Source organism: Papio anubis, chromosome 16 (genome assembly GCF_008728515.1).
Source record: "Papio anubis isolate 15944 chromosome 16, Panubis1.0, whole genome shotgun sequence".
NCBI lineage: Eukaryota > Metazoa > Chordata > Mammalia > Primates > Cercopithecidae > Papio > Papio anubis.
In genome coordinates, this window is record NC_044991.1 from 68,562,147 (window position 1) to 68,589,433 (window position 27,287).

A 27,287-nucleotide genomic window follows, 5' to 3' on the forward strand; every position below is an offset into this window, starting at 1 on the left:
GTATCCGGGGCATCAGTATTCGTCTAGGGCACAGTGATTCTAACCCACAGTCAAGGTTGAGAACTACTTATTTAATTCATCCTGTAAATCCTCACAGTAGAATCCTGCAAGGTAGCTTTTATCACCACCTTTGCAGATGAAATTGAGGCTCAAAGCGGTAAGTTGACTTAGGCATCTGTAACCCCAACCTGTGACCTCCCCTTCCTTCCTTCTCAGACTCCCTTCAGGGATTTCCTGATGTTACAGAAAATGGTATGTATGACGCTGCCCTCCTAGCCACCTTGACATAGCTCTGCTCCCAACAGGGTTCTTCTGAGATAGCAGCCAGGCACTACCTGGAATCAGGACTGATACTGAATGACTTCTGCCAAAACGACGACGACTGAGGCCAGTCACTTCCAAACAGGTTCTGTCACCCTGAGTCAGAATAATGGCAGCTACCTCTCCTCTCCTCCTCACCGCCCAGTCGTTTCTAAGCCTGACTCCTCGCCGTTGCTGCTCCGCCAAGCCTTTCCTCGGTGCCCTCTCTCTTTTAGAACAAACTACTTCATCTCCAGGTCCTTCTCAGAGCAGCTTCTTTGCAGGGGCCATAGGGTGTTGGAAAGGTCTTTGGTCCAGGAAAGCCGCGAACCACAGATTCAAGAGGAAAAAGCCGTTCCCGGCCTGGGCGTCGCCCAAGGCACGAGAATGAATGGACCTTCCGCGTGCCTCGGAGCCCCTGGGCTCACCTTGTCCCCTCCCGCGGTGCCTGCAGACAGGGAGGGAGCGCGACTGGGCGAGAAGGCTGATCATCGCCTGCCCTCTGCTGGCCAGTGGCGGTATTGATCCCGCTGCCGCTCGACCGGAACGTCCCAGAGATGGAATGAAGAAGCGGGCATTTATGGAGCGCCTGGTGTTTGTCAGGCAATGTACTGATAAGCGCTGGGGTGTAAGGATGTACATGACCTGCTCTCAGAGTTCAAATTTAAATGAAGAGACAGACATTAATCAAGTAGTCATTCAAGCAAATATGAAATTATAACTATGAGCTATGCGAACAGATGACGCGAGGGGCCTGTCCAGTCTGGGAGATACGGGAGGGTTCAGGAAAAGCTGCCCCCAGGAGGGGAAGTTTGAGCGCCAGAAGCCGCGCAAAGTCATTTCATGTCATCTCGAAAATCCTGCAAGGCGGCTTTCCCCCCTTGACAAAACAGGAAATGGGATCAAATTGGGGAAGGAATTCATCCAAGATCACACAGCAAGCTGGAAGCAAATCTGGGAGGAGCTAGGTCCGCCCCGTCCCGAAATCCACACTTTTCTGGAGGTGGGGCAGGGGGTGGCACAAGGACTTGGGGCGGGGACTGGTGGGCGGGGCCTGATGTCTGGCCCCGCCCCCGCCTCAGAGGCCAAAGGGCGCCCTGGGCGTGGATCGGAGCGGGGGGGCGGGGTCTTTTCAGGGAGTGGAGCCTGGGCAGATTGGAGCCTGTGGAGGCCGCACTAGGATCGTGGAAGGAGTGGAGCCGTGCTCTCACCCTGTCTTAGAGGACCCGGAAGCTCCAAGTGACTGAGGGCCGAAGACACTCACCTGTGGAGCCTGTGCACGCAGGTAGAGGGGCGGCTCTTGAGTCCAGGAGCTCCAGTGGGCAGCTCCTCAGGTAGGGCCCACTTCGGGCCGGGGAAGGGATGACCCTCTCCCCTCCCACCCTGCCCATCTGTCCTGCCATCCGACATTCCTTCCTTCCTGTCCGCGGGCCTGGGTCCACCTCTAGCTATAAGATGGGGACGCAGGAGTGGAGGGGCCGGCCTCATTTTGTCCCTCTCTCCCTGGCCCAGCGGCTGCAGGCTCCCTGGACACCCAAAACATAGAGTCTGGAGAGGAGACGCCGAAACCTCCCAGGGGAGGCTGGCCCAGCTTTACCCTAGCCTGACTGTGTGACCTTGAGGAGGACAGCCACTTTCTCTGGTACCCAGTGTCCTCAGTTGCAAAACAGTGTCTGGCCCTTGCCTTGCTTTCCCTGAGACTGGGCAGGTCAGATGCTGTAGCTGCTGGGAGCTGGGGTGGCGCTTTCTCTCTCCTGGGATACTAGGAGTGCTTACTCTCCGGCTTGGTCTGGTCCTCGGTGGAGAGCCACACCCTTCATTCACCCAAATCTGGGAGCCCCGAGGGCTGAGAGCTCAGTCCTAGGGCAGCTTGCTCTGGCTTCCCTGTGCTGGAGTTGTAGTCTAGCCTGGAAGGCCTGTGAACATCCCCAAGGTGGGGTGTGAGGCCTGCCTGGAGCGCACATGCTCATTTGGCAAATAGTGGCGCCACCATTGTGCACAGCCTTGAATGCCAAGTTAAGAAGTTCAAACTCCGCTGGGCGCGGTGGCTCACGCCTGTAATCCCAGCACTTTGGAGGCTGAGGCGGGTGGATCACGAGGTCAGGAGATCGAGACCATCCTGGCTAACACGGTGAAACCCCGTCTCCGCTAAAAATACAAAAAATTAGCCAGGCGTCGTGGCACGGGCCTGTAGTCCCAGCTAATCGGGAGGCTGAGGCAGGAGAATGGCATGAACCCGGGAGGCGGAGCTTGCAGTGAGCTGAGATTGCGCCACGGCACTCCAGCCTGGGCGACAGGATGAGACTCCATCTCGAAAAAATAAATAAATAAATAAAAGAAGTCCAAACTCTCAACTGCTGGCGGGGGCAGTTCATCCGAGTATGACCTGCAGTGCCCACAGGACCAGCTTGCATGAGTGGGGCTGTCGTGCTGCTGCTGCTGATAGGTGTCACATACAGGCTTTTCTTGCATTCCAGGGCTTTACACAAAGTCTCTCATTAGTTATTCACACGCATCTGATGTTATTCTCATTTCGGAGACTGAGACTGAGGGTCAGAGAGATGAAGTCACTTGCCCACGGTCACAGCCAGCAAATGGCAGAGTGGGGATCAGCACCCAGAGAATCTGCTGCATTTTCTCCTAATGTCCTGTGGCCACCCATGATCTGGGCATCTGGTAGTAAAGTCTTGACCTAGGACAGCTGGAGAAAGGAGGGGCTGGGTGAGCAGGAAACTGGGGGAGAAGATTTAGAGGGCTAGGGAGGGAGGGAGGGGTAATGACTAGTCCTAAGGGGTATTCGGCTTCCTGGGAAGGTGTGGGGAGTGAAGTGGCTAATTTTAGACATGTTAGTTTGTGGGTGGAGGGTGATAGAGGGGAACCAAGCAGAGCTCTCCTCTGTCTGGGAAAAGACCAAGGAAGCAGAGCTGGGTCCTGGGAAAAGGGGGTGCCTAAGGGATGGGTGAAGACAGAGGCCGGGCTCACAGGAGGCCCCCAGAATGCTAAGTAGGCAGATGTGGGGGGGTGTGGGGGGACTTACAGGAGGCCCCCAAAATGCTGAGCAGGCAGATGTGGGAGACATCCAAATTGGTGAAGTGGGGGGAACAGAGGAGTGAATTCTGGACTCCCATGACATTAGAGCTGAGATGTGTCTAAAAAACGGAGGTCTTGGTTCACAGAAGGGGAAACTGAGGCCAGCCAGTTACTTGCCTGAGAATACTCCAGGGCTGGATCCAAGTAGGACCCTGGGTGCCATCTCTGCTATTCAGCCCTTTCTACTAGATCAGTGGTTCTCAGCTGGGGGCAATTTTGTCCACCAGGAGACATTTAAAAATGTCTGGAGACAATTTGGCTGTCACAACCTGGAATTGTGGGGGATGAAGCGCTACTGGCATCTAATGGGCAGAGGCCAGGGATGCTGCTAAATATCCTACAATGCACCCACCCACCCCCCAGCAAAGAATTATCTGGCGCCAAAGGGCAAAATGCCGAAGCTGACAAACTGCACTAGGGCTTAATAGGGCAGAGAGCTCAGGCTGGGGCCTCCAGCTGGATGGACCTTTGCCCCAACCCCAGCTCTGCCCCTCCCCATGCTTGCTCCTTAATTCCTGGAAGCCTCTGGAGCCCTCTCTGCTTTTCCTGGGCACAGTAGTTTAGAGGTCTACCCACCAAGTGTCTGTCACCACTGTCTCCCCAGACCTATATTCGGAGTTTGGCATTAGGTAGGGAGAAACCAAAGTGGAAATGTCCTATCTAGTACATGGCAGGTGCCTTGCAGATAAACTTGATTTGAGTGACATGTTAGGGGTCCAAGGAGTTTCATTTCATCCCATTTTCTCTTTGGCAATTCTAATTGTGTCTTACGTTTGTGACGCTCTGACATAGAGTGAAAGAATCCACTGCTTCATCCGATGTCCCAGGTTGGGCAGGATGTGGCATTATCTGAGAAATGCTGTGGGGGTGGATGTCTTGTCGTTCAGGCTCTTCCAAGAGTAAGCTGTGGACTGGGAACACAAAAGCAGTTCCTTTCAAACACACGAAAGGCCACAGGAATCACCTGGGGATTCCTGTGATGCAGATGCTAGGCCAAGTGCAATGGCTCATGCCTGTAGTCCCAGCACTTTGGGAGGCCAAGGTGGGAGGATCACTTGAGTCTAGGAGTTTGAGACCAACATGGGCAACATAGCGAGACCCTGTCTGTACAAATGAAATTTTAAAATTAGCCAAGTGTGGTGGTACATGCCTGTAGTCCTAGCTACTCAGGAGGCTGAGGCAGGAGGATCACTTGAGCCTGGGAGGTTGAGGCCGCAGTGAGTCATTTTGGTGCCACTGCACACCAGCCTGGGTGACAGAGTGAGACCCTGTTTAAAAAAAAAAAAAAGAAAGAAAGAAAAAAATATGCAGATGCTGAATCAGTAGGGCTGAGTTGGGCATAAGTTTCTGTTTCTAACAAACTCCCAGGTGATGCTGATGCTGATCTTCGTTGCTGGTGCATGGACCACATTTTGAGTGCAGAGCGTTGCAGGGCTGTGCAGAAGTGGCCATGGGCCATGCAGCCAACTGTCGGGTGGTTTGGAAGCATGGAGTGGAAGGAGACCATGCTCTAGAGTCAGGAGAGCCGGATATGAGTCATTACGCCCTCTCTCCCCTCCCTATACCCCTTCTATGGCCTTTCGGCTTCATAGAGCTTGAATAGTTTCCTCATCTATAAAGTCACTTAACCTTGGGTAAGTCACTTAGCTTCTTTGCTAAGTGGTCTTGCATGGCAGGCTGTCCTCCAGGGGTTCTGACCCAGGGTCTGAGAGAAGAAAGTGCCCTGTGGAGGTGGGACAGTCTGGGTCTTGGCAGACAGAGGGGCAGCAGGCCACTGGCCTGGCCAGGAGGGCAGGGGTGATCACCTGAAGCTGCTGGGGCAGGCACTGTGCCAGCTTGGAGGAGGCTGTCATCATAGCCCTGGTTTTTCTCTGAGGCCACCTCAGCCTCCTGCTTTGGGCTTACCCAGCCCTGCCTGGTGTGGGAAAGCTGGAGAGACCGGTCTGGCTGGGGGAAGGAGCAGCTTCAGTGGGCTGGGGCCAGCCCAAGGCCTGATTGTGGATCTGAGCGCCTAGCCAGCTGAGCCCTGGTCTGAGGAGCTGAGGTTTGGGCTGAAGTTGGGGTCTGAGAACGATAGCCTGGACACCGTTGGGGTCAGGCTGTGCATCGACAGGCTTTCCACCAGGGAAACTGGAAAGGAATTTGTAGTTTGGGGCCTTAAGTCCCCAGCTATAGGGGATACTCTACCTTGAGCATCTGACCCCAGGGATGGGGCTGAACAGAGCCTTGAGTACCTGGGGTGCTCCCACCCCTGGTCCCCCATAAGTCAGCTACAATTGCCCAGCAAGACACCTTCCAACTCACAGGACCAACTGAGACAGCAAGACAACTGAGCCCATTTCTCAAATGGAAAAGTGGAGGCTCCTTCCTTCCCACTTCCTGGGAAAAGAAGAGCACTCATTAGCACAGTCACCCATTATCCAGCAGGGCCCTGGGCCTGCTATCTAATGAGGCTGCCCCCTCTTCCCACCCCTTCCTGTTTTCACAGTTGGACCATCCCAGTGGAACCACACAAACCTGGGTTCAGATCTCAGGTTCCCTCCTTCATAGTTACGAGGCTCTGGGCAGCTCACTCCACCTCTCTGAGCCTCTGCTGGCTCATCTGTAAACAGGAATAATGACACCCGTTCAGCCAGCCCCACAGGGTTGTTGTGAAGATGAAATGAGCCATACCCACGGAACACTGTGGTCATTATCATTAGTCATGGCATTTAGAAGCACGAGGCAACCGGGTATTGTCTTACCTTGTGCCCTATTTTACAGATGTGGAGATCGGCACTTAGAGAAGGGAGTCGGCTGCCCAAGGGTCCCTTAGCAGAGCAGTAGGCAAGCTGGGGTTAGACCCACGTCTACGGGTGCACCTCCCATCGCACGGCTGCTGCCATCTGTGCTGTCATCTGTGTCACTCCAAGGCGTGACACAAATGTAAACTTCGGGGTCTGGGTGGTCAGGCTGCAGGAGCTTCTTGTGGAGGATCTGGAGCAGACCTTTGTGCAAGCCATTGCCCTTCTTTGCCAGCACCAGCCATGAACTATGTCGGGCAGCTGGCGGAGACGGTGTTTGGGACGGTGAAGGAGCTGTACCGGGGCCTGAACCCAGCCACGCTGAGTGGCGGCATTGACGTGCTGGTGGTGAAGCAGGTGGACGGCTCGTTCCGGTGCTCACCCTTCCACGTGCGTTTTGGCAAGCTGGGCGTCCTGCGGTCACGGGAGAAGGTGGTGAGTGCTCAGGCTGGCTGAGGTGGCCACTGCAGGGTGGGCTTTTTAAGCCGGGGCAGTCACTACAGTCCCAGGACAGGACCTGGGGCCTCCCTTAGGTGGGGATCTGTCCTCTGGACAGGCTTCCCTTGGTTTGTACTTTCTTTGAAGGTTTTTGGGTTGATTTGGGAGTTTTGATCTGGGAGGGTTCACAGTTAGTTTCTCATGGAAACAGACGAGTAGGTCTCATCCCGGTGCTGGGACCCTCAGACCTGGCTCAGCTTACTAAGACCTTACCTGTGTGTTCTTGGTAAGTCACTTCATGTCTCTGAGACCAGTTACTTCACCTGCACAAATGTATATGATTTTATCTGCCTAATGATGCTGGTGGGACAAGTCAATAGCAACTGATAATACTGTCCCAGGACCAGCTATGCGGCTCAAAGGTTAGTTTCTCTCTCTTCATAAATCCACTTCAGGCTGGGCATGGTGGTTCACACCTGTAATCCCAGCACTTTGGGAGGCCAAAGCAGGTGGATCACCTGAGGTCAGGAGTTTGAGACCAGCCTGGTCCACATGGTGAAACCCAGTCTCTACTAAAAATACAAAAATTAGCCGGGTATGGTGGTGGGCTCCTGTAATCGCATCCACTCGGGAGGCCGAGGCAGGAGAATTGCTTGAATCCGGGAGGCAGAGATTGCAGTGAACAAAGATTACACCATTGCACTCTAGCCCGGGCAACAAGAGCGAAACTCCATCTCAAAAAATACAATAAATAAATAAAATAAAAATAAATAAATAAATCCATTCCACCTTCACTGGGCTCAGGCAAGCACAGCAGAGATTTTTGTTAGCAGCAAAGTCTAGGGTGTGAATCAAGATTCACACTGAGGCAACTGTGACGTTTCCAGGATCCTAATAGAAAAGTGTAGCCTACAGGAAACAGAATATCTAAGAAGCTAGTAGCTTGGGTTGTACACTCAGCCTTTGTGGGTTCATAGGCTTGCTTGCTGTGAGTCTGCCTCCTGGCGAATTACTTAAACCTCCAAAACCTCAGTTTCCTTGTCTATAAAGTGGAGGTAATGATAGGAGCTACTGCAAGGGGTTGCAAAGATTAAATGAGATAATCTATAGAAGACACTCCACAAAGGGCCAGTACACTGAAATTCCCACCATTGTTCATGCAGCCAATAACCTGGGGGCTGGGGACACAGCGATCACAAGAGAGATCACGTCCCTATTCCTGTGGATGTGAGAGAGGGAAGAACTTGGAAACCAGGCAATACACAAGGAGACCGAGACAGTGATAAGTGCAATGAAGCTCAGACAGTGGGGCAGTATGAGTGAGGGAGAGATGGGTAGGGAGCTCAGCAAAGGCCTCTCTGAGGAAGGGGAGATGCAGCAGAGCCCCCCATCGTCGGGAGCAAAGAGCCACCGGGGGACCAGCCGGGAGACCTGTGGTTGGAAGCATGGGTGTGAGGGCCCATGTGCCTGCCACCACTCTCCATTTGCAGGTAGACATTGAGATCAATGGGGAGCCTGTGGACTTGCACATGAAGCTCGGCGACAGCGGGGAGGCCTTCTTCGTTCAGGAGCTGGAGAGCGATGAGGTGAGTGCTGTCCTCCTGACAGCACCTGCCCCTCCCAACAGCACCTGCCCCTCCCACCCCTTTCCTGTGCCTCCTCTGGGTGGAGCCTTGGGATTTGTCACCATCCTCGCCCATCCCTGGGAGCACCCCACCAGCAGAGGTCTGAGGCAGGGGTGTCAGTTGGGGCTGGCCTCTGGCACACATGATATGCTGTGGGGGCCCGGAGGAAGGGGCCAGGGTACCAGCTAACTCTACTTACTGGGAAGTTGGGGAAGGTTTCTCAGAAGACTGGACCCCTGAGCTGGGCCCCTGGGGATGAAAAGGAGGCCTTCCCCGGGCAGCTTGGAGAGGAGGCGGGAGCTGAAGAAGGGGGCTGGAAAGTATAACATCTGGCTTGTCTCAGGTCTGGTGCCAGCTCTGTGCAGCTGGAACCTAGAATTGTGTAAGTGGTGGGTGTTCACACAGGGGAGGCAGGGCCCAGCAGAAGCCAACAGAGGAGTTGAAACTGAACTTGAAAAACTTTGAGTCCCTACTGTGTGCCAGACACTGTGCAATAGACTCAGATGACGGGTGACCCCTGCCTTCAAAGAAAGTTACAGACTGGTCTGGGGAGCTAGACAGGTAAACAATGGATGATGAACTGTTTGGTCATTGCAGTGAGGGATGTTGGAACTGGGAGAGGGATAGCCAAGGTTCCTTCCTGGGGGAGGAGACATCTGGCTGAATCTTAAAGCAGAAGTAGATGCCTGCTGTCATAGACTTGGGTAAAAGAGAAGATCAGAGGCTGATGCCAAGATCTCTGCCTGGCCTGCCATGGTGGCAGGTGGCTCTGTTGGGGAGCTCTGAGGCCAGTAGTGGCTATGGGGCCAGGCTGGTGCCTCCACACCTGTTTTCCTGACCCTAAATGAGCTCACTCCAGGACTGGGACCCAGGCAAGGCTCAAGATGACTGTGTGGTGAGGGCAGTCCCACTAGGGTCAGCCCCCAGCTCAGTTCTTGATCTGTTCCACAGGAACACGTGCCTCCCGGCCTGTGCACCTCACCCATCCCTTGGGGGGGTCTGTCTGGCTTCCCCTCAGACTCCCAGGTGGGCAATGCCAGTGAGCCTGAGGGCCTCGTCATGGCAGGCACGGCCTCCATTGGGCGGAGGAAGAGGCGTCGCAGGAGGAAGCCCAAGCAGAAGGAGGATGCAGTGGCAACTGATTCTAGTTCGGAGGAACTGGAGGCAGGCGCTGAGAGTGAGCTGTCCCTGCCGGAAAAGCCGAGGCCAGAGCCCCCAGGGTGTGTAAGGACCAAGGGACTTGAACCCCAGTTTGGGGGTTCTAGTGCTGTTTCCTCTGCTCATGCTGTGTGACTTTGGGCAAGGGCCTTGACCTCTCTGAGCAGTAGCTGCTTCACCTTACCAAGCCCCTGATGTCCAGGCTCTCATGCCTGCCTGGGGCATCCTGCCCGATCAGTGACCATTTCCTTGTGGCCCCTCAGCAGTGTCCAGTTGGAAGAGAAGTCTTCACCGCAGCCCAAAGACATCTACCCCTACTCGGATGGCGAGTGGTCCCCCCAGGCCAGGTGAGAGTCCAAGTGGGCTGCACACTGGGACTCCAGATCACGGTCTGAGGTTTCCATTTGCATTTTTCCTGATGACTAATGACACAGAACCCATTTAATATGTTTACCGGCCATTCATATTTTTCCTTTGTAAAGAGTTCAAGTCTTTTATTGATTTTTTAAATTGCAGTAAAATATACATAACATAAATTTACCATTTTAACTATTTCAAAGTATATACAATTCAGTGGCATTAAGTACATTCATAGTGTTGAATGATCATCACGACTACCTAGTTCCAGAACATTCCATCCCCCAAATGGAAACCCTATGCCCATTAGGCAATCCAGTTACAACTTTGCCATCTTTTTTTTTTCCTTCTTTCCCTCCTTCCCTCCCTCCCTCCCTCCCTCCTTCCTTCCCTCCTTCCTTCCCTCCTTCCTTTCCTCCCTCCCTCCCTCCTTCCTTCCTTCCTTCCTTCCTTCCTTTCTTCCTCCCTTCCTTCCTCTCTCCCTCCCTCCCTCCCTCCCTCCCTCCCATCCTTCTTCTTACTGGATTGTCTTCTTATTGTTGATTAGCATAAGTTATTCATATATTTATATACTCTTTAGATCTTTACATATTCTTTATACATTCTGGATTCAACACAGGCATAAATATAGTTTGCACATATTTTTTTCCCTGGCTAGGGTGGGCAGCAGCGGGGATGGGTAGGCAGGCTCAGGGCCTCTGGATATGTCTCCTGCAGCCTCTCAGCAGGTGAGCTAACATCCCCTAAGAGCGACTCAGAGCTGGAGGTGCGGACCCCGGAGCCCAGTCCCCTGAGAGCCGAGTCCCACATGCAGTGGGCCTGGGGGAGGCTGCCTAAGGTGAGTCCCTCTGTATCAACCCCAGGCCCTGCCTTTCAGGGGCTCCGTGGCCCCCTTGGATCAGGGTTGGAGGGACTGAAACTCGGGCCACTGCCCCCAAAGCTTTGTGAGGCGTGGGAGGCAGGCCTTGCCCTGGCCCACATCTTCCTCCATTTGTTCCACTGAAGGTGGCCAGAGCTGAGCGGCCCGAGTCCTCAATGGTCCTTGAAGGCAGAGCTGAGGCAACCTCTCCTCCTCGGGGAGGACCCAGCACTCCCTCTACCTCTGTGGCTGGCAGCGTGGACCCTTCGGGACCCCTAATCCAGCAAACAGAGGCTGGTGCCGACCTTCATCCTGACACAGAGGATCCCACTCTAGTGGGTCCCCCTCTCCACACCCCAGAGACAGAGGAAACCAACACTCAGAGCTCTGGGGACATGGGCCTCCCTCCTGCCTCCAAGTCATGGAGCTGGGCCACTCTGGAGGGTCCAGTTCCCACTGGGCAGCCAGAGAGGGTCTCCAGGGGGAAAGGTGAGTAATGCTGGGACTCTCCCACTGCCTCCCTGGCCTCGCCCTGTCCCCTGGGTGGGTGCTGGTACATTTTGAGCAACTGCTGTGTGCCAGGTGCTATTCTTGGCACCAGCCTCATGAGGCTCACAGTGCAGTGTGGGAGACAGATGCTCTGTGTGTGGAAGGGTGTGCCATGGGCATAGTCATTGGTTGGAATGGGAGCTGTTTAAACCAGGTGGTCAGAGAAGGCCCCTCCGAGAAGGTGATGTCAGAGCTGAGACAAGGATAATGAAGATTCAGCCAAGCGAGGAGCAGGGGAAGGAAATTCTAAGCAGAGGAAACAGTATGTGCCCGGGCTGTAGGGCTGAAGAGAAGTTTCATGTCCAGAAACTGAAGGCAGCTGGCATGCCTTGAGCAAGAAGTAGAAGACCGTGGGGATAGGAAGTCGGGGAGATGAGCAGACTCAGATGGCTCCAGCTCACAAGCTCAGGTTTATCTCAGAGCGCTAGGAAAGCACGAGACCTGTGCTGTCCAAATCAGTAGCCATTGGCTATATGTGGCCATTTAAAATCAAATTAGGGCTAGCGTGGTGGCTCATGCCTGTAATCCCAGCACTTTGGGAGGCCGAGGTGTGAAGACTGCTTGAGGAGTTCAAGATAAAGCCTGGACAATGTAGTGAGAAAAAAAATTTTTTTTTTTTTAAACTAGCCAGGCATGGTGTCATGTGCCTGTAGTCCCAGCTACTGAGGAGGCTGAGGCAAGAGGGTCACCTGAGCCCAGGAGTTTGAGGCTGCAGTGAGCTATGATCACACCACTGCACTCCAGTCTCGGCTCACTGCAAACTCCACCTCCCGGGTTCAAGCAATTCTCCTTCCTCAGCCCCCTGAGTAGCTGGGACTACAGGCATATATCACCACGCACAGCTGATTTTTATTATTTTTAGTAGAGACGGGTTTCACCATGTTGGCCAGGATGGCCTCGATCCCCTGACCTCGTGATCCACCTGCCTCAGCTTCCCAAAGTGCTGGGATTACAGGCGTGAGCCATCACGCCCGGCCTAGAATTCCATTTCTCTGTCACACTGTGATCACATTTTAAGTGTGCTCAATAACCACATGTAACTAGCAGCTAATATATCAGACATGGGACATTTGTATCACTGCAGAAGGTTCTGCTGGGTGGCACTTCCTTAGAGAATTCAAAGTCAGAGGGCACTTACTGCCCACACCACTGAGCACATGTCAGCTCCACAGACATCCTCTCTTCAACCCTCAGGCTCCCCAAAGAGAAGTCAGCACCTGGGCCCCAGTGACATCTACCTGGACGACTTGCCCTCCCTGGACTCTGAGAATGCAGCACTTTACTTCCCCCAGAGGTGCCTGGGTTCTGGATGCCAGGGTGTCATGGGTCTGGGCACCTGGGGCCAAGGGTCCAGGCTTTCAAGGGCTATCAAAGGCATGGGAGGAGAGAGGACCCATCTCCCACCCTCCTCGTATTCTTGTCATTGTTGGCCCCTTTGCCCGCAGTGACTCTGGGCTGGGAGCCAGAAGATGGAGTGAACCCAGCAGTCAGAAGTCCCTGAGGGACCCCAACCCTGAACATGAACCTGAACCCACTCTGGACACAGTAGATACAATAGCACTGTCCCTCTGTGGTGGACTGGCTGACAGCCGGGACATCTCCCTAGGTATGTTCGACTATGGCCCAAGCACTTTCGAGGACTGGTGCTGAGCCCAGAGGATGGCGAGGGCAGGGAAGACCGCGAGGGTGGGGCAGTAGAGGTGGGAGGCTGGGCTTCCTTGCAGCTCTCTGCCCTGTGCAGCCCACGCTCCACCAGCAGGGGCTGGACCTTCCCAAGTCCCCATGAAGCAAATGCTTGACACTAAGTTGTGAGTTATCCTGTGAATCCTGGGGTGGGAACAGGTGTAAAACCCACAGGCAGGGAGGAGCACTGCCAGGTTACAGAGCCAACCGACAGGAGGTGAACAGCAGAGTGGGGAGCACCAGGGGTCTGGGGCAGCGGGTCACGTGGGATGTGCCAGCCTCACCCGTCACTCTCTGCCTCCGTGCCCAGAGAAATTCAGCCAGCACAGCGTCTCCTACCAGGACCTCACCAAAAACCCCGGACTTTTGGATGACCCAAACCTAGTGGTGAAAATCAATGGGAAGTAAGTCCCAGAGCTGGGGCTGCTAGTGGCCGGAGAGTCATTTCCCTCTCCACAACCCTGCAGCTGCTGATGCCCTATTCTGTCTCTCCAGGCATTATAACTGGGCTGTGGCTGCCCCCATGATCCTCTCCCTGCAAGCCTTCCAGAAAAACTTGCCCAAGGTAATGGTTAGAGCACCATTGCCCCTGCTGGGGAAGGTAGCCATAGCCTCGGGGCAGGGAGACCCTTGGCAAGGGTAAGCAGAGATGGGCCTGGGGGCCAGGGGCTGGCTGGCTGCAAGACGCACTCTGGGAGAGGCAACACAGGTCCCTGAAGCCTTGCCCCACCCTTCCTTGGTTTTCTGGCCATGGCTGAATCCTGTTGTATTTAAAGTGGACTTCAGAGGAGCTCAGGACAAACCAGAGGGGAAGAAAAACCCAACAGATGCTTAAACAAGGACATGTCTTTAGCAGGAGGCCTTTGCATCTGAAATATGGGGAAGCCCTTGGATCTGAAATATGGAGTTTGGGAAATGGAAGTTGCTCCCTTCACCTTGCCTGAAGACTATTCCTCCCGGCTGGGCTGAAGGGTGCTTACTTTCTTTACCTGCACACATTTCTTGAGTACCTACTATGTCCCAGGCCTAGGCTGGGGACAGTCATGAATAAATGAAACAAAATTATCCCTGCTCTTGAAGGAGGACTAGGTTAACCAAAGACTCACCCAGATGAATATAATTCAGTCCTGAGTGCTGGGAAGGACAGGCGTGCAGTGCTAGGAGAGCCTACGGCAAGGTGATTTGATAAGCAAGTGCCTGCTGGGTAGAGATTGAAGGATGGATGGGCCTTGAGCTGGACAGGGGTGGGGAACAGCATGTATGATGCCCAGAGTGGGGAAGGAATGATGGTATGCCCAGCCTCTTTACTCTTCCCAGAACCTCTTCCCTGGTCTTCCCAGCCACCTTCCCCTACTCTTGGAGGATGGTGCCCTCCTGGGCAGTGCCAGCCTTTGCCAACCTGGACCTGCCCCTCTGGGAGCAATCCAAGGCACCACCCTGACCTGGCGCGGCCTATTGTTCTTGGCTTACCCAAAGAGCATCACTAACAGATGTTGACAGCTGTCACTGCCATTGGGTGACAGCTTCGTCCTCTGGCTGGTACGGGGTCTGAGCTAGGACCCAGAGTCTGTGGGAAGGAAGAGGGTCCCTTCCCTGCTTGGATCTCCTCACCTTACCCAGACAGACCCACTGTTTGAGGCCCCTGAGAGACCCCTGCCCTGCCAGCCTGTTTCCAGCTCAAGGGGGCCCCCTGGCTGTTCCCAGCCCAAACCCATATCCTCCTGACTTGGGTCTGTAGAATGCTGGTGTGTTCCCCAGATGGGCCTTGCCTGGGCTCTCCCTGGGGTTATGTATAATAGCATAGATCTCATCAGCATTTTTTCACAAGGTCAACTTGCCCCAACCAGACAGCGATGGTAACATACAGAAAACGGGGCTGTTCGTGGGATAGGATCACTGACCTTAGGAGGTTGCCTGGGGCAGTCTTGGAGGTTGAGGGGAGTACTGGCTAAAGATTGTTCTCCCTGCTACCACTTGGTCTCAACATAGGGAGTACCAGATCTTGAGAAACTCCCAAAGCGTTGCCTTTAACTACTCTAGTGGAGGAATGGATCCACAAGATTTGGAGGCCAGGCTGAGGCTGAGCCTAGAGCTAGGGATCGGGGCTGGGGGCAGGAATAGCCCTCCGTCTTTTGAACATAACTCACCTGAGTCATTGCTTGGAATCCCAGGATGGAGGTGAGCATGCTTCCTTGGCCTCCAGATGTTGACAGCACCTTGCTCTAGGGTCGACCCAGACTCCGGGCTCATGGGAGAAGGGTCCCAAGAACAACATAAGGTAGGAGGTTTGTGTGGAGGTAGGAGGTAGGAAACACTGCCATGGCTTTCACCTGCCCACAGAGCACCATGGACAAGCTGGAGAAGGAGAAGATGCCCCGGAAGGGTGGGCGATGGTGGTTTTCCTGGCGACGCAGGGACTTCCTGGCCGAGGAGGTGGGTGGTCATGGTCGAGGGGCAGGGCAAGGGCTGGCACGGGCAGGAGGTGGGATTCACTAATGGATGTTCTTTCCACAGCGCAGTGCCCAGAGGGAGAAGACTGCAGCCAAGGAACAGCAGGGGTGAGTGAGACCCCCTATCCGGGGCTCTGCAGTGGGAGCCTGGGAAAGATGGCCCTGGGTCGGGGGGCGGCAGGGAGGAGCCAGTACCCTGTCTCCAGCCGTGGGTTCTTTATTTGTCATTCCCCAAGCACCAAGCACTTTTGTGTTTTTTTGGTTGGTTGGTTGGTTGGTTTTTGAGACAGAGTCTGGCTCTGTCACCCAGGCTGGAGTGCAGTGGTGCGATCCTGGCTCACTGCAACCTCCACCTCCCAGGTTCAAGCGATTCTCGGCTTCAGCCTCCTGAGTAGCTGGACTACAGGCGTGAGCCACCACGCCTGGCTAATTTTTTGTATTTTTAGTGAGACGGGGTTTCACCCTGTTGGTCAGGCTGGTCTCGAACTCCTGACCTCAGGTGATCCGCCCACCTTGGTCTCCCAAAGTGCTGGGATAACAGGCGTGAGCCACCGCAAGCACTTCTATACCTTTTCTTTTTCCTGAGAAATGGCCCCATTTTACAGATGGGAAAAATGAGGCCTGGAGATACATTTCCTGGCCACAACCAGGAAATGGCGGAGCTGGCACAGGTCCTCAGGCTCCTGCCCCAGACAAGGGGATCCCTATTAAGGAGGGGCAGGGCCTCTCCCAGCCCAAAGAAGCCAGCTGACTTTGTTTCCTTTTTCCACATCTGAAGTGACCCAGCTGCCTAAGGCTGGGTGGAGAGTAGCTAAGGATGGCCTGACTGAAACCAAAGCAGGTGAGGTTGGGGATAAGCCCGGAGATACACGTTAGGTATTCAGGTAAATATCTCCAAGGCAGGCACTGAGAGCTGGCAGCCCTGGGTCTCGGCCCCCTCTGCTGTTGCTTGGCTGGGTGGAGACTGCCAGCCTACACCCCTGTGTCTGCCACCACTGCAAATGGGTTGTACCTAGAGAGAGGGATCACCGATAGCCTGGACAGGCCCTGGCATGGCGGGGACAGGCCCAGGCTCCTCTTGGCATCTCCTGGGAGTGAAGGCCCTTTGGCTGGAGGAGATGGCCTGAGAGCCAGGGCGGTCCACAGGGAGAAGACAGATGTCCTGAGCAGTGATGACGACGCCCCAGACAGCCCTGTGATCCTCGAGATCCCCTCCTTGCCACCCTCCACTCCACCCTCCACTCCCACCTACAAGAAGTCCCTCCGCCTTTCCTCCGATCAGATTGTAAGTGTGGGTTGTCTGTGTGGAGGTTGGGGAGGGGCTGAGCTAATTCTGTCTGAGAGTCCCGCAGGACCGGGCTGAGAAATGGCTCCAGGGAGCCACATGTTCACCAAAGGCCAGAATCTATCCCCTTGGGAGCCTCCCTGATAGCCTCCACTCGAATACCTCCAAGGGCAGGCGCTCACTTCTTCACATGCCAGCCCATTTGTCTGTCAGACACTGGGAAAGCTGTCTCTTAGGTCCTCCTGAGATGTCAACCTGTAGTGAGCCAGCAGGCTCTGGGTCAGCCCTTGGAAGCAACACTGAAAAGAATCAAATGCTGATGACAGTCCCTCAGATTCTGGCAACTCTCGGCCCCAAGTCATATCTTCTCTAAGCTCAGTAACTGGTGGCTCCTGGAATAAGAATATATTTTCTTCATGGGTGTGGCTCCATGGTCAGGGAGGTGTCCAGGAGGAGCTCACCAGCCAGTACAAAGCAGCTGCCATCTGTCTGGTACCCTGGAGCTCACACTCAACTCAGGGCTTTGGTGGGGAACGGCCCTGATCCTTCTCTATGGACCAAGTACAGGGTTACACCTCTTCTTAGGGCAATGTTGACTCAGGTATCCTGGCCCCAAGGAGGGGCTTCCTATGGAGATCCCTACAGGACCCCCATCTATGGAGGGGGGTGTCTCCCCGCCAACAGCAGCCCCAGCCTTGGGCCTGGGAATCCTGGGCAGGGAGTCATGGATGTGGCTTTGTCTGTGAGTTACATTTCAAAGGGGAGTGAATGGAGGCTAGGGCTCCTGTGGCCTGCACTGGACAAAGCCCTGATCAGCATGGCCACCCTCTGCCCACATGGATGTGTGTCTGTGCGTGGCTATCTCTGATGAATTCAAGAAGGGTCTCTGAGCTGGGAGGAAGAGGAGAATGAGAGGCCCGAGGGGATTGGAGACCATGGCAGAAGGGGAGAGGTAGGCAGTGCCTGGCTGTCGTTGATCACAACACACCCCCCTTTGGCCTCAGCGGCGCCTGAACCTGCAAGAAGGTGCCAATGATGTGGTGTTCAGTGTGACCACTCAGTACCAGGGCACCTGCCGCTGCAAGGCCACCATCTACCTGTGGAAATGGGACGACAAGGTGGTCATCTCTGACATCGACGGCACCATCACCAAGTGAGGCTCAGCTGGCTGTGGGAAGGGGAGGGAGAGAGGGGTTATGGACTCGCCTCCCTCTGTGCTGGGTGTGGTGGGGACAGTGAGAGGAGCCCTCCCTTCCTGGTGGGGCATCCTGGGGCTGGAGCTGGGCCACATGGAGCTGCCTTGGAGTGACCCTTCCTCTCTGGCTGTAGGTCGGACGCTCTGGGTCATATCCTGCCCCAGCTGGGGAAAGACTGGACACACCAGGGCATCACCAGTCTCTATCACAAAATCCACCTGTGAGTGCCTGGGCTGGGGCTGGGGCTGGGGCTGAGGCAAGGCCCCTAGCTCTAGAGAGGTAGTGACAGGACAGGACATCTTGGGGACCAGCAGGGACCACAAGGGAGGCCACCAGGGCAGGTGCCTCGGGTGCTGAGACCTCTCTATTGGCCCGCAGTTCTGTGAAAGGCTCATCCCCTGGGGCTGTGTTCTAGGATCAGGGCCACCTACTGGCCTGAGGCCGGAGGGGAGGCCCTCTCCATCCTGGTCCACCCAGGCCTCAGGAATCTGCACCATCCAGCTGAGTCCACTGCTGAGGCCTGGCCGTTCTCCCCAAGTCCTCTCCCTGCATAGGTTGGAACATCAGAGCCCCACAGTTGGGCTGGGCAGGCTGAAGCCAAGGAAACAGATGGGGGCTGGCTGGTCTCTGATGGCTCTATGCCACCCTGTTCCCCACTCTCAGAAATGGGTACAAGTTCCTGTACTGCTCGGCGCGGGCCATTGGCATGGCGGACCTCACCAAGGGGTACCTGCAGTGGGTGAGCGAGGGGGGCTGTAGCCTCCCCACGGGCCCCATCCTTCTGTCTCCCAGCAGCCTCTTCTCTGCCCTCCACAGGTAACCACCCCCACACGTACAAGCCCATGGTCCCCTGGTGGGGAGAGGCAGGCCCACGGCCAGGCCAGCCTTAGCAGGCTGGCATTAAGCTCTCAGGTGGCAAGGAGGGTGGGGTCAGACCCCCCATCCCCTGAGCCTGCCATCCCCTCTGGGTTCTTCCCTACTTTGGCCCCCTTCCCTGCTGTGGTTCTGGCCACCCCAGAGAGGTGATTGAGAAGAAACCAGAGGTGTTCAAGGTCGCCTGCCTGAGTGACATCCAGCAGCTGTTTCTGCCCCATGGACAGCCCTTCTATGCTGCCTTTGGGAACAGGCCCAATGTGAGTGTGTCCCCTCCCCTCTGCCAAGCCATCTCTCCCCAGCTGCCTGCAGGCCTCTGTTCCATGGGCCCCTCCTGTCTCCCACAGGATGTCTTTGCCTACCGGCAGGTGGGCCTACCTGAGTCACGCATCTTCACAGTCAACCCCCGGGGAGAGCTCATCCAGGAGCTCATGAAGAACCACAAGTCCACGTGAGGCCAAACCCTGCCACGTGTTCCCCATGCCCTGCCACGTCCCCCTGCCCCAGCTTCTTCCTGGGCCCCAATTTCACCTCTCACCAGGGATTCTGTCCCTTACTCTGGGCTCCCATGGCCGAGGCCGTGGTTTGGTGGCAGCTCAGGCTCAGTGCTGGCCCCCTTCTGCCTGTAGGTATGAGCGGCTTGGTGAGGTGGTCGAGCTCCTCTTCCCACCTGTGGCCCGTGGCCCCAGCACAGACCTGGCCAACCCTGAATACAGTAACTTCTGCTACTGGCGGGAGCCACTGCCCACTGTGGACCTTGATACCCTGGACTGAACCTGCCCTGGCTTCTCCTCCCTGGCCCGGCCCAGAACTGACTAGGTGTACCGGGGTATAGGAGGGTGGGAGCTGGAGTGCCACGGGGCAAACCCACTGAAGGGGAAGAAGGGGGCTGCAGGTTGGTTGGAGCTAGAGAGACTCCCCCATCTTCCCCGTCCTGTTTTTGCCAGCTAAGCTGCAGATGCTCCAGGTGTCAGTGTGGCACTGGCCTGGGGCAATTACTTTGTCATCTGGGCCCTTGCAGGGTTCTGTTTTTTTGTTTTTTGTTTTTTTCTGAGACAGGGTCTTGCTCTGTTGCCCAGGCTGGAGTGCAGTGGCATGATCTTGGCTCACTGCAACTTCCGCCTCCCAGGTTCAAGCGATTCACCTGCCTCAGCCTCCCAAGTAGCTGGGATTACAGGCATGTACCACCACGCCTGGCTAATTTTTGTGATTTTAGTAGAGATGGGTTTTCACCATGTTGGCCAGGCTGGTCTCGAACTCCTGACCTCAAGTGATCTGCCCACCTTGGCCTCCCAAAGTGCTGGGATTACAGGCATGAGCTACCACACCTGGCCTCCTTGCAGGGTTCTCTATGCCCTTGATATCTCTCTCCCTGTCAACCTGGGACCTTGCTGTAACTCTTGATAGGACAGGGAGAAGAGGAGGCCCCACTGAGGCTCGAGGCATCAGTGAAGGGTTGGTGGCAGCAGTGGGAGTGTGGTGCAGCTTCTGGAAGGACATAGTGTTCTCCCCGCCCCTTATCGGGAGCCAGGACTGTACCCTCTGAAGCCAGACATCACTGCCAACACATCCCCCTTGCTGGTGCCCTGGCATCTCAGCACACGACACACACCCACACCTGCAGGCTGAGAGAGTGTGGCTCCAGCTTGGCCTGCTCCCCGTCCAGCTGCTGCCACTGCCTCTCTCCAGACCTCCCTTAAAGACAGTCCCAAACTCAGCCGGGGCAGGTGGGTGTTGGCTTGACAGTCCTCCCCCAGTCTCTGCTGGCCAGCTTGGTGCTCACAGCTGCTCGGTAAGCTCTTGCCTAAGGAGCTGTAGGAAGCAGGGATGATGCCCCAGCAACCTCTCCTCCCACTGTCTTTGGTGAAGAAAGTAGCTTTAGACTGGCTAAAAGCTTTAATCCAGAGCTGCCCTACTCCGATAGTACCAGAGTGGAGGGCAGAATACCAAATGTCCAGGAACAAAAGGCAGGGCTGTGGGGACCTGAAGAGCAGCACAGTGGGGCCCATGCTGCTGTGGGGGAAACTGAGGCTGGGAGCCTTAGCAGAGACAGATGTCAGAGTCTCGGAACTGCATAGGCCTGAGGAACATGCGTTTTCAAGTTGTCCATTGATGGTTTCGTACCTGAATTTCTCACCTTTTGTGAACATCCTGGGAGGGTGGCGGTTTTGCAGGGGTGTTAAAAGCAAGGCCTGGAGCTCCTTTCCTCCAGCTGGGGGCTCCTTCTCAGGGCCTGGCCTCATTCAGGCCACTTTCTAGAGAAATGCCCTGACCTTGCAGGAAGGATTTCCCCACCCCCCCCCCCCCCCGAGTGGAAGGAAGAGGGCAGTGCGGGCACCAGAGAGCCCTGGAAACATTTTAGGGGAAGGAAAGGAAAAGGATAAATTTGGGGTGGGGGGTCTCTAAACAGATTGCCTGCATTTCGTTCTTTCCTGGGGTTCTACAGCTGCCTAAGCCCTCACCTTGGGGGAGGATCAAAGGGAATAAAGAGAACTCTTGTCTGAGTCTTTGTGCTTCTGTTCTGTCCTGAAGGACATGTGAGGAGCCAGAAACATCTGGCAGCCTCTGGTCCTTAGTTCAGATACAGCATCCATGAAGCTGCCAGGTGTGAGGACAGTTCCAGTGGGCATCACCTTCCTGCACAAACCTAGTCCTGATGGCTGCAAGGAGAAGCTGAGGGGACAAGGAACAGAAGCCACCAAAGGCTGTGGACTATTGCTTGTGGGCACAGGGCAATGTGGACAGGCCACTGGCTGTGGGCCTGTAGGTCTTTGCACAGTTGCTGACACTGGTGCTGACTGCCTGCAGGGTCCTCTCAACGCCTTACATATGAGCATTGATCAAGGCCAGTTGGCCACAGCAGCTGCCCCTGCCAGCCACGCTCAGGCCCTGCAGCTGGCTGCCCAGATACGGATTTGCAGACAGTGGAATCTCTCAAGTCCACCCTGGCCTTCAAGCATGACATCCTTGCCTTGACCGCTGTCCGGAACTGTCCAGTTTATGCAGCACTGTGCATGGGTTTTGGTGGCTGGGATAGCCATATGGAGCTAGACCAAGACCATTCCCTCGGTGGCCTCTTTAGTGCCATCTGGGCTAGCCAGGGAAGGCTGGAAGGCGCTGCTGGATAAGGCTGGGCTCTGGGGTGATGTTCCCCGAGTTGGTGGGATCTAGGGGTTGGGTCCTGGCCAGCCTGTCTAGTTGGCTTTCCCTGGCCGTGCCTGCTCAGCCAGCTGGGCCTGGCAGTCCAGTAGGTCGTCACGGAGGCGGGCAATGTCCTGTGTGTGCTGGGCCAGCGTACGATTCAGCTGGTCCACATGGCTCCACAGGCCCTCTCTGGACCTCAGTGGCTCAGTGGACAAGCTGTCCAGGCCCGCAGCCAGCAGGCCCAGCCTCCTGCACGCACCCTCCACTTGTGCCACCCGCTGGTCAAAGTGTCCCACTGTGTGCTGAAGTTTCTGGGCTGTGTCCTGGCAGCGGCTCAGCCCACTGGCCACCTTGGCCACACCAGCCTTGAGTTGCTCCAGCTCCCCCCGCAGGTTCAGGACCTGCCTGTGGCCAGCCTGAAGCCTGGAGCCTTGGCTGCTGACCTGCTCCTGGATGGCGTGGACTTCGGCTTCCACCTTGCGTTCCCGCTCATCCAGGGACGTGTTGGCAGCCAAGAAGGCATCAGAGTACTGGCTGACAGAGTCACTGAGGCCCGTGAGCGACTTGCTCACTGAGTTCAGATTGACCTTGAGCAGAGTGATCTCGCCTTGGAGTGAGCTGCCCGTCCCTTCTGCCAGCTGTCCCTGGACCTCGGCCACAGTGCCATTGAGCTGCTGAAGCAGTGCTGCGTGGCTGGCCACCTGGCGTAGGAGGGCCTCACTCCGGCTCTGCCAGGCCTTCACCTCTGCCACGAGGTTGTCCAGGATGGCTGAGGTGGTGCTCGGGGTGCACGAAGTCTCCAGTGAAACCAACCGTTGCTCCAGCACGGCCAGCTCTGTCTGCACGAGGGGTCGAGCTGACCTGCCTGGAGGGGCGCTGTCACGGCTTAGCTCCCCAGCCAATGTCACTAGGCGCTCCTCAAGGCTCTGCACGCGCTCTTCCAGCATGGTCCCAGAGCCACCTGCTCCCCACCCCCCCATCTCCAACCTCAGACAGCATCCCCTTGCTCCACCCTCTGTCCCATTGAGCATCTCCAGACCCTCAAGCAGCCCGTCCACACCTCCCTCGAGCATGGCAGCAGACAGCCTCGTAAGCTCATCCCTGGCTGGGGCACCAGGGCCCCTTTGGGTCTCGGTGACTGCCTGCAGGGTCCTCTCAAGGCCATCCATACGGGCATTGATCAAGGCTAGTTGGCCACAGCAGCTGCCCCTGCCAGCCACATTCAGGCCCTGCAGCTGGCTGCCCAGCTGTGACAGCTCCTGGCGCAGGGCTAGCTCCCGGCCATCAAGGCTCTGGTGCAGCCTCCGGCTGGCGGCCTGGCCCTCCTCACATTGCTGCCGCACCTCCTGCACCCGCAGGTCGCACTCACTCTGGACGCCTTGCAGCTTCTGCTCGAAGCCATCCAGCAGGCTCCCCCAGAGTCGGTGCAGCCGTCGGTCCACATACTCCTCCAGCAGGGCCAGGGAGGTAAGCGGGGATGGTGGGGCTTCCCGCAGCCGCTGCAGGTGGGCCTCATGGCCGAGTGCCAGCCCATGCACTTTGTCTAGAAGCTGCACCTTGGTCCGAAGAGTGTTGCTCACCTCTGTCACCTTGCTTAGGATCTCGTCCAAGGGAGGTGTTAGCGGCCCTCTGGCTCTGTCTCCTGGGTCCACAAGCCCCTCAGGGATGACCCCAAAGCCCACAGGGGCAGCAGGAGCCCGGGGGCCACCAGTCATCCTATTGGGGTCCTCGTGGCTGGCCACCAGGCCACTGAGGGTACCATATGTTTGGGCCAGGCGCTGGACATCACCCTCCAGGCGTTCCAGCCGCTCACCAAACAGCCCTGGGCCTTTCCTTCCTGGGAAAGAGGAGAAGAGAGCCCCAGGGGCATCACTGGCCTCACGCTCTCAGCTTGTCACACTGCCAGGCCACCCAAGAGACTTTCTGTTCTAAGCCTACCTTCTCACTCAGCATAACTCCCTCAGCTTTATGGTGGGGTGAAGGTGGGGCTTGGGGGTTCCTCCTCCCCATCCATGCCGGAGCTCAGCTAGCCTGGGATCAGTCCCCTCCCTGCCCCTGCCACTGAGCCCAAGAAACCCAGTCACCTTGGAGGGTCTCCTTGGGCAGACTCACCGTGAGGACTGGGGACTGCTCTGCTGTAGGAAGGGGGCCTGGGACCTGGGCCCAGCTGCCCCGAAGGAATCTGAGGCTCAGGCTCCAGCTGGGGTGGGGCAGCCCCATGGTCCGTGAGGTGCTCAGGGCAGCGTTCCCCAGTGAAGCCAGGACAGCAACGCCAGGCGAGTTCTGTCACTGTCTTGTAGCCAACCTTGTATTTGGGTCTGAGTACTGTGCGGTACCTGGGCCAGGGAGAGCAAGACAGCAGGATCCTGCACCTGAGGGCTGTGCTCCTCCCCCTAGCTGGCACTCAGGGCCACCCTCAGACACTTGCATAAGGCTGTGTGTCTCCCCACCCCCATGCCACCCCCAGGGTTTTACTTTTTCTGTGCTTAAGGTGACAGGGGTGGGGTAAGGGCAGGACTTCCTGGAGCTCACAGTCATGTTAGGGAAGGATGCAGGTAGAAGTCCCACCCATCCTGGTAGCTTGGAGAGAAGCAGGAATTTCGCCCCATCACTTCCCAAGACCACTTGGACCCCTTCTAGCTCATGCTGCCATGAGAAATTCCACTCAGGCTGCAGTGGCACCTGGGAGAACTCAGACACAGCCCCAGCCCCCTGGAACTGGCGCTGGCAGTCCCCTCACTGCCCTGGGGCCACTCTTGGCTCCCACCTGCTCCCCTTAGTTCTTTCCACTCCTCTGTAGCTTGCTCTGGGACCTTGGCTCTGGTCAGAGAGGCTGGTGGATGGGCACCTCTGATTGTGAGCAGGGAAGGGAAGGTCTGGGTTGCAGGCGGGCTCACGAGGGTCCATGCCCTCACCTGTTCAGCCACATACCTGTTTACCCACTGACACACCGGATAACAGGTTTGTTTCCACACACACATGTGAACCTCTCCAAGTACAGACCTGTGCATCCCACGTGCATGCAGTCCCACAGGTCCTCACGTGCAGCCCTGCTGCTCCGGCTTCCTCTCCCTGCCCCATGGCCTGCCTCCTTGTGGTCACCACGGTCCTCCCTGGGCCTGCCAGGCCCCCCTGTGGCATCACCCATTGCCTAAGGGTGGGTGCTCCCTCCTCTCCCCTCACCTTCTGCTTCTGTCACTTCCTCCTAGCCTTGTGCTGCCTCTGCCCCCAGAACCCTCCCCTTGTCCCTCTGTGGTTCCTGGGCTCCAACCCAAGCCTGCCACTGTCTGTGCAGGTGATACTCTGCTGCAAGCCCAAATTCCTGGGATCCTCCCTGGCACCCTCTTTTCTGGGGCCGCCTTCTACTCTGGCCTGTATGGGGGCTCAGGTGGGCTCTCTGGAGTCCAAGAAGCCCTTCTGGAATTGGCAGCTGCTCTCGGCTGAAGGCAGGACTGGCGCTTGTGCCAGGGGATTCCAAGGGTGTAGGTGAGGAGTGCACTTACATGACTGTCCCAGGGCACTTGGGCCCCCATCCACACTGCCGGTATTCAGCCTTTACGTAGCTCTCCGCTCCCTCCTGTAGGATGCAGGTCACGTTCCTGTGCACCACATAGGCACAGAGGGCCCTACAGGAGAAAATGGTACCCCTGGAATATCTGGCTGAGCGAGGCCCACGGAGGCTCCTACCCTCCCACCTCCGTCTGTGGGCCTCAGCAGGGCTCCAGACCCCATGTCTCTTCTGTCAGTTCTCTGTGTCCCTGGAAGCCAACGCCCTTGGTCTGGGGTCCAGCCCCACTGCTGTTCTCTGACTCCAGCCTCCCTGATGGGTGGCCCCTGGGCTAAGCACTATTTGGAACCAGGAGTCTGATGTGGCTGCCCCTCCCTGCATGGGAAGGAAGCCAGCCCGGATTCTCCCTCAAGTGCCCTGCCACACCCCCATCCTTCGCTGATTCCAAACTCCTTATCTTGGCATTCAAGGCTCCTGAGTCCCCACTCGGTGACTCCTTTGAGAGCACCATGTCTTGTCCTTCCTCCCCTGCCTGGCTCCCAGAGAAATCCACCTCTCCTTGTAGTTTTGCAGCCCTTGCCTTTGGTCCTGTTCCCTCAATCTCAGAGCAGTTATTGTACCACCTCCTCTAGGAGGTTCGCTCTGATGTACCCAGGCCCACTGAGTGTCGGTACTCTTCCTCCTACAACAGCGCTCAAATTCAGCTAGAATTCAAGTTCAGCCAGCACCCCAGGCAGAGCCTCCAGCCCACTTAACTGAGGCCAGTTTGCAAGCCACTGCCCACGAAACACCAGAAGCTGAGGCGGGGGCAGCAGGCTCTTTGACGAGCCACAAGGGCTGAGGAGGTGGCTGCCTGGCATAAGCCGACCACTGTGGACGGCTATGCCACAGCACGGGCCCGGAGCCAGGAGCCCGCACTGGCTCTGCAGCCAGGCCACGCTGGGGCTCCCATGCGGTTGCTGGGGCCAGGCTGACTGCGAGGCGGGAGCGGCCGCCCCGATGCGCAGCTCCATCTCCTACCTGGCGGGGCAGGGGAGAAAGGGGAGGCCCGGGGCGGGGGAGCCCCGCGTGCTTAGAGCGCGGACCGCCCTTCCTCCTCTCGCTCCACCTGGTCCGCTCGCCCGGAGTCTGCACACAGCGCAGCTGGAAAATGTTACTTCGCTGGAAAGGTTTCCGCGGGCACTGCCAGGATCCCAAGCCGCCGCGCCAGGCCCCCTCGGTTCCTTTTTCCTCGCCAGCCCCGCAACCTCCCGGAGCGTGGGGCGCCCGCCCCAGGAGGGGCTCTGCCCCGGGCGCCGCCGCCTCCATGCAGCGGCCTCGGGGGTCCCGTGGCCTCGACGCCCCCCGCGGGTGCGGGCAGGTGGGAGCGGCGGCGCGCGCGGGCCCATTCCTCCCTCTTCCCGCCCGCCGCCCGCCCGCGCTTACTTGTGCGGCCCCGGGCGCAGCCGCGGGCGCCATCCCGTCGTGTAGAGACTGTAGCGGGAGGCACCGGGTGGCGCGGGCCGCGCCAGGAGCGGGGTGCCCTTGGCCTGCGCCCCCGAGAGCAGCGCCGCGACGGCGCACAGCCAGACGGGCAGGCGGCGGCGGCCCATCGCGGTCCCCGCGCCTCTGCCCGGCCCCGCGCGGTGCCCCCCGCCGGGTGTCCGCCCGCAGCGCCGCGCCGCCCTCGCCGCTGGTCGGCCCGGGTCCCGCCCCGAGGGTCCCGTGGTCCCCTTCGACCCCCGAGCTCGCTGGCCCGGCCGCCTGGCGCTTCGCGGTGGCTGCGTCCCGCGGAGTGGCCGGCGCTGCTCGCGGCTGGGGCCGCGGAGGGGAGGCGGGAGGCGGGCTCTTTGCGGATTAGCATAAACTTGGGGCCGCGCCGCTCGCCGCCGCCAGCCCCCTTCGCCGCCGCCAGCCCCCCGCCCCAGCTCCGAGCGGACAGCCGAGGGGCCGCCTGCGAACAGGAGGTTCCGAAGGGAGCAGCCCCGGGTGGCAGGGGCGCAGGCCGCC

At 57.2% G+C, this 27,287-nt stretch overlaps 2 protein-coding genes across 6 annotated transcripts; one reads left to right on the top strand and one right to left on the bottom strand.

Annotated features, from left to right (window-relative positions):
* Positions 1-1,443: 1,443 nt before the first annotated feature.
* On the top strand, positions 1,444-21,150 carry LPIN3 (lipin 3). Of its 5 annotated transcripts, none has more exons than XM_003904735.4 (20): positions 1,444-1,634; positions 6,409-6,608; positions 8,102-8,197; positions 9,188-9,456; positions 9,658-9,741; positions 10,469-10,589; positions 10,757-11,099; positions 12,354-12,453; positions 12,605-12,765; positions 13,153-13,246; positions 13,338-13,407; positions 15,183-15,275; positions 15,357-15,400; positions 16,439-16,577; positions 17,582-17,730; positions 17,907-17,993; positions 18,437-18,589; positions 18,792-18,906; positions 18,994-19,097; positions 19,276-21,150. In XM_003904735.4, exons 2-20 carry the CDS (start codon positions 6,417-6,419, stop codon positions 19,418-19,420), a joined length of 2,559 nt encoding a protein of 852 aa, XP_003904784.2. In that variant the 5' UTR covers positions 1,444-1,634; positions 6,409-6,416; the 3' UTR covers positions 19,421-21,150. The 5 variants fall into 5 exon arrangements, 4 of the variants coding, with proteins under 4 accessions (XP_003904784.2, XP_017800297.2, XP_009214376.2 ...); XM_017944808.3 differs by having other exon boundaries at positions 9,661-9,741; XM_009216112.3 differs by having other exon boundaries at positions 1,444-1,585.
* EMILIN3 (elastin microfibril interfacer 3) lies at positions 20,528-27,108 on the bottom strand. The gene is made up of 4 exons (XM_021921041.2): positions 26,724-27,108; positions 25,294-25,416; positions 23,903-24,126; positions 20,528-23,627 (listed from the first exon to the last, which is right to left on the bottom strand). The coding sequence occupies exons 1-4, from the start codon at positions 26,888-26,890 to the stop codon at positions 21,841-21,843; spliced, it is 2,301 nt and encodes a 766-aa protein (XP_021776733.2). The 5' UTR covers positions 26,891-27,108; the 3' UTR covers positions 20,528-21,840.
* Between the last annotated feature and the right edge of the window lie 179 nt (positions 27,109-27,287).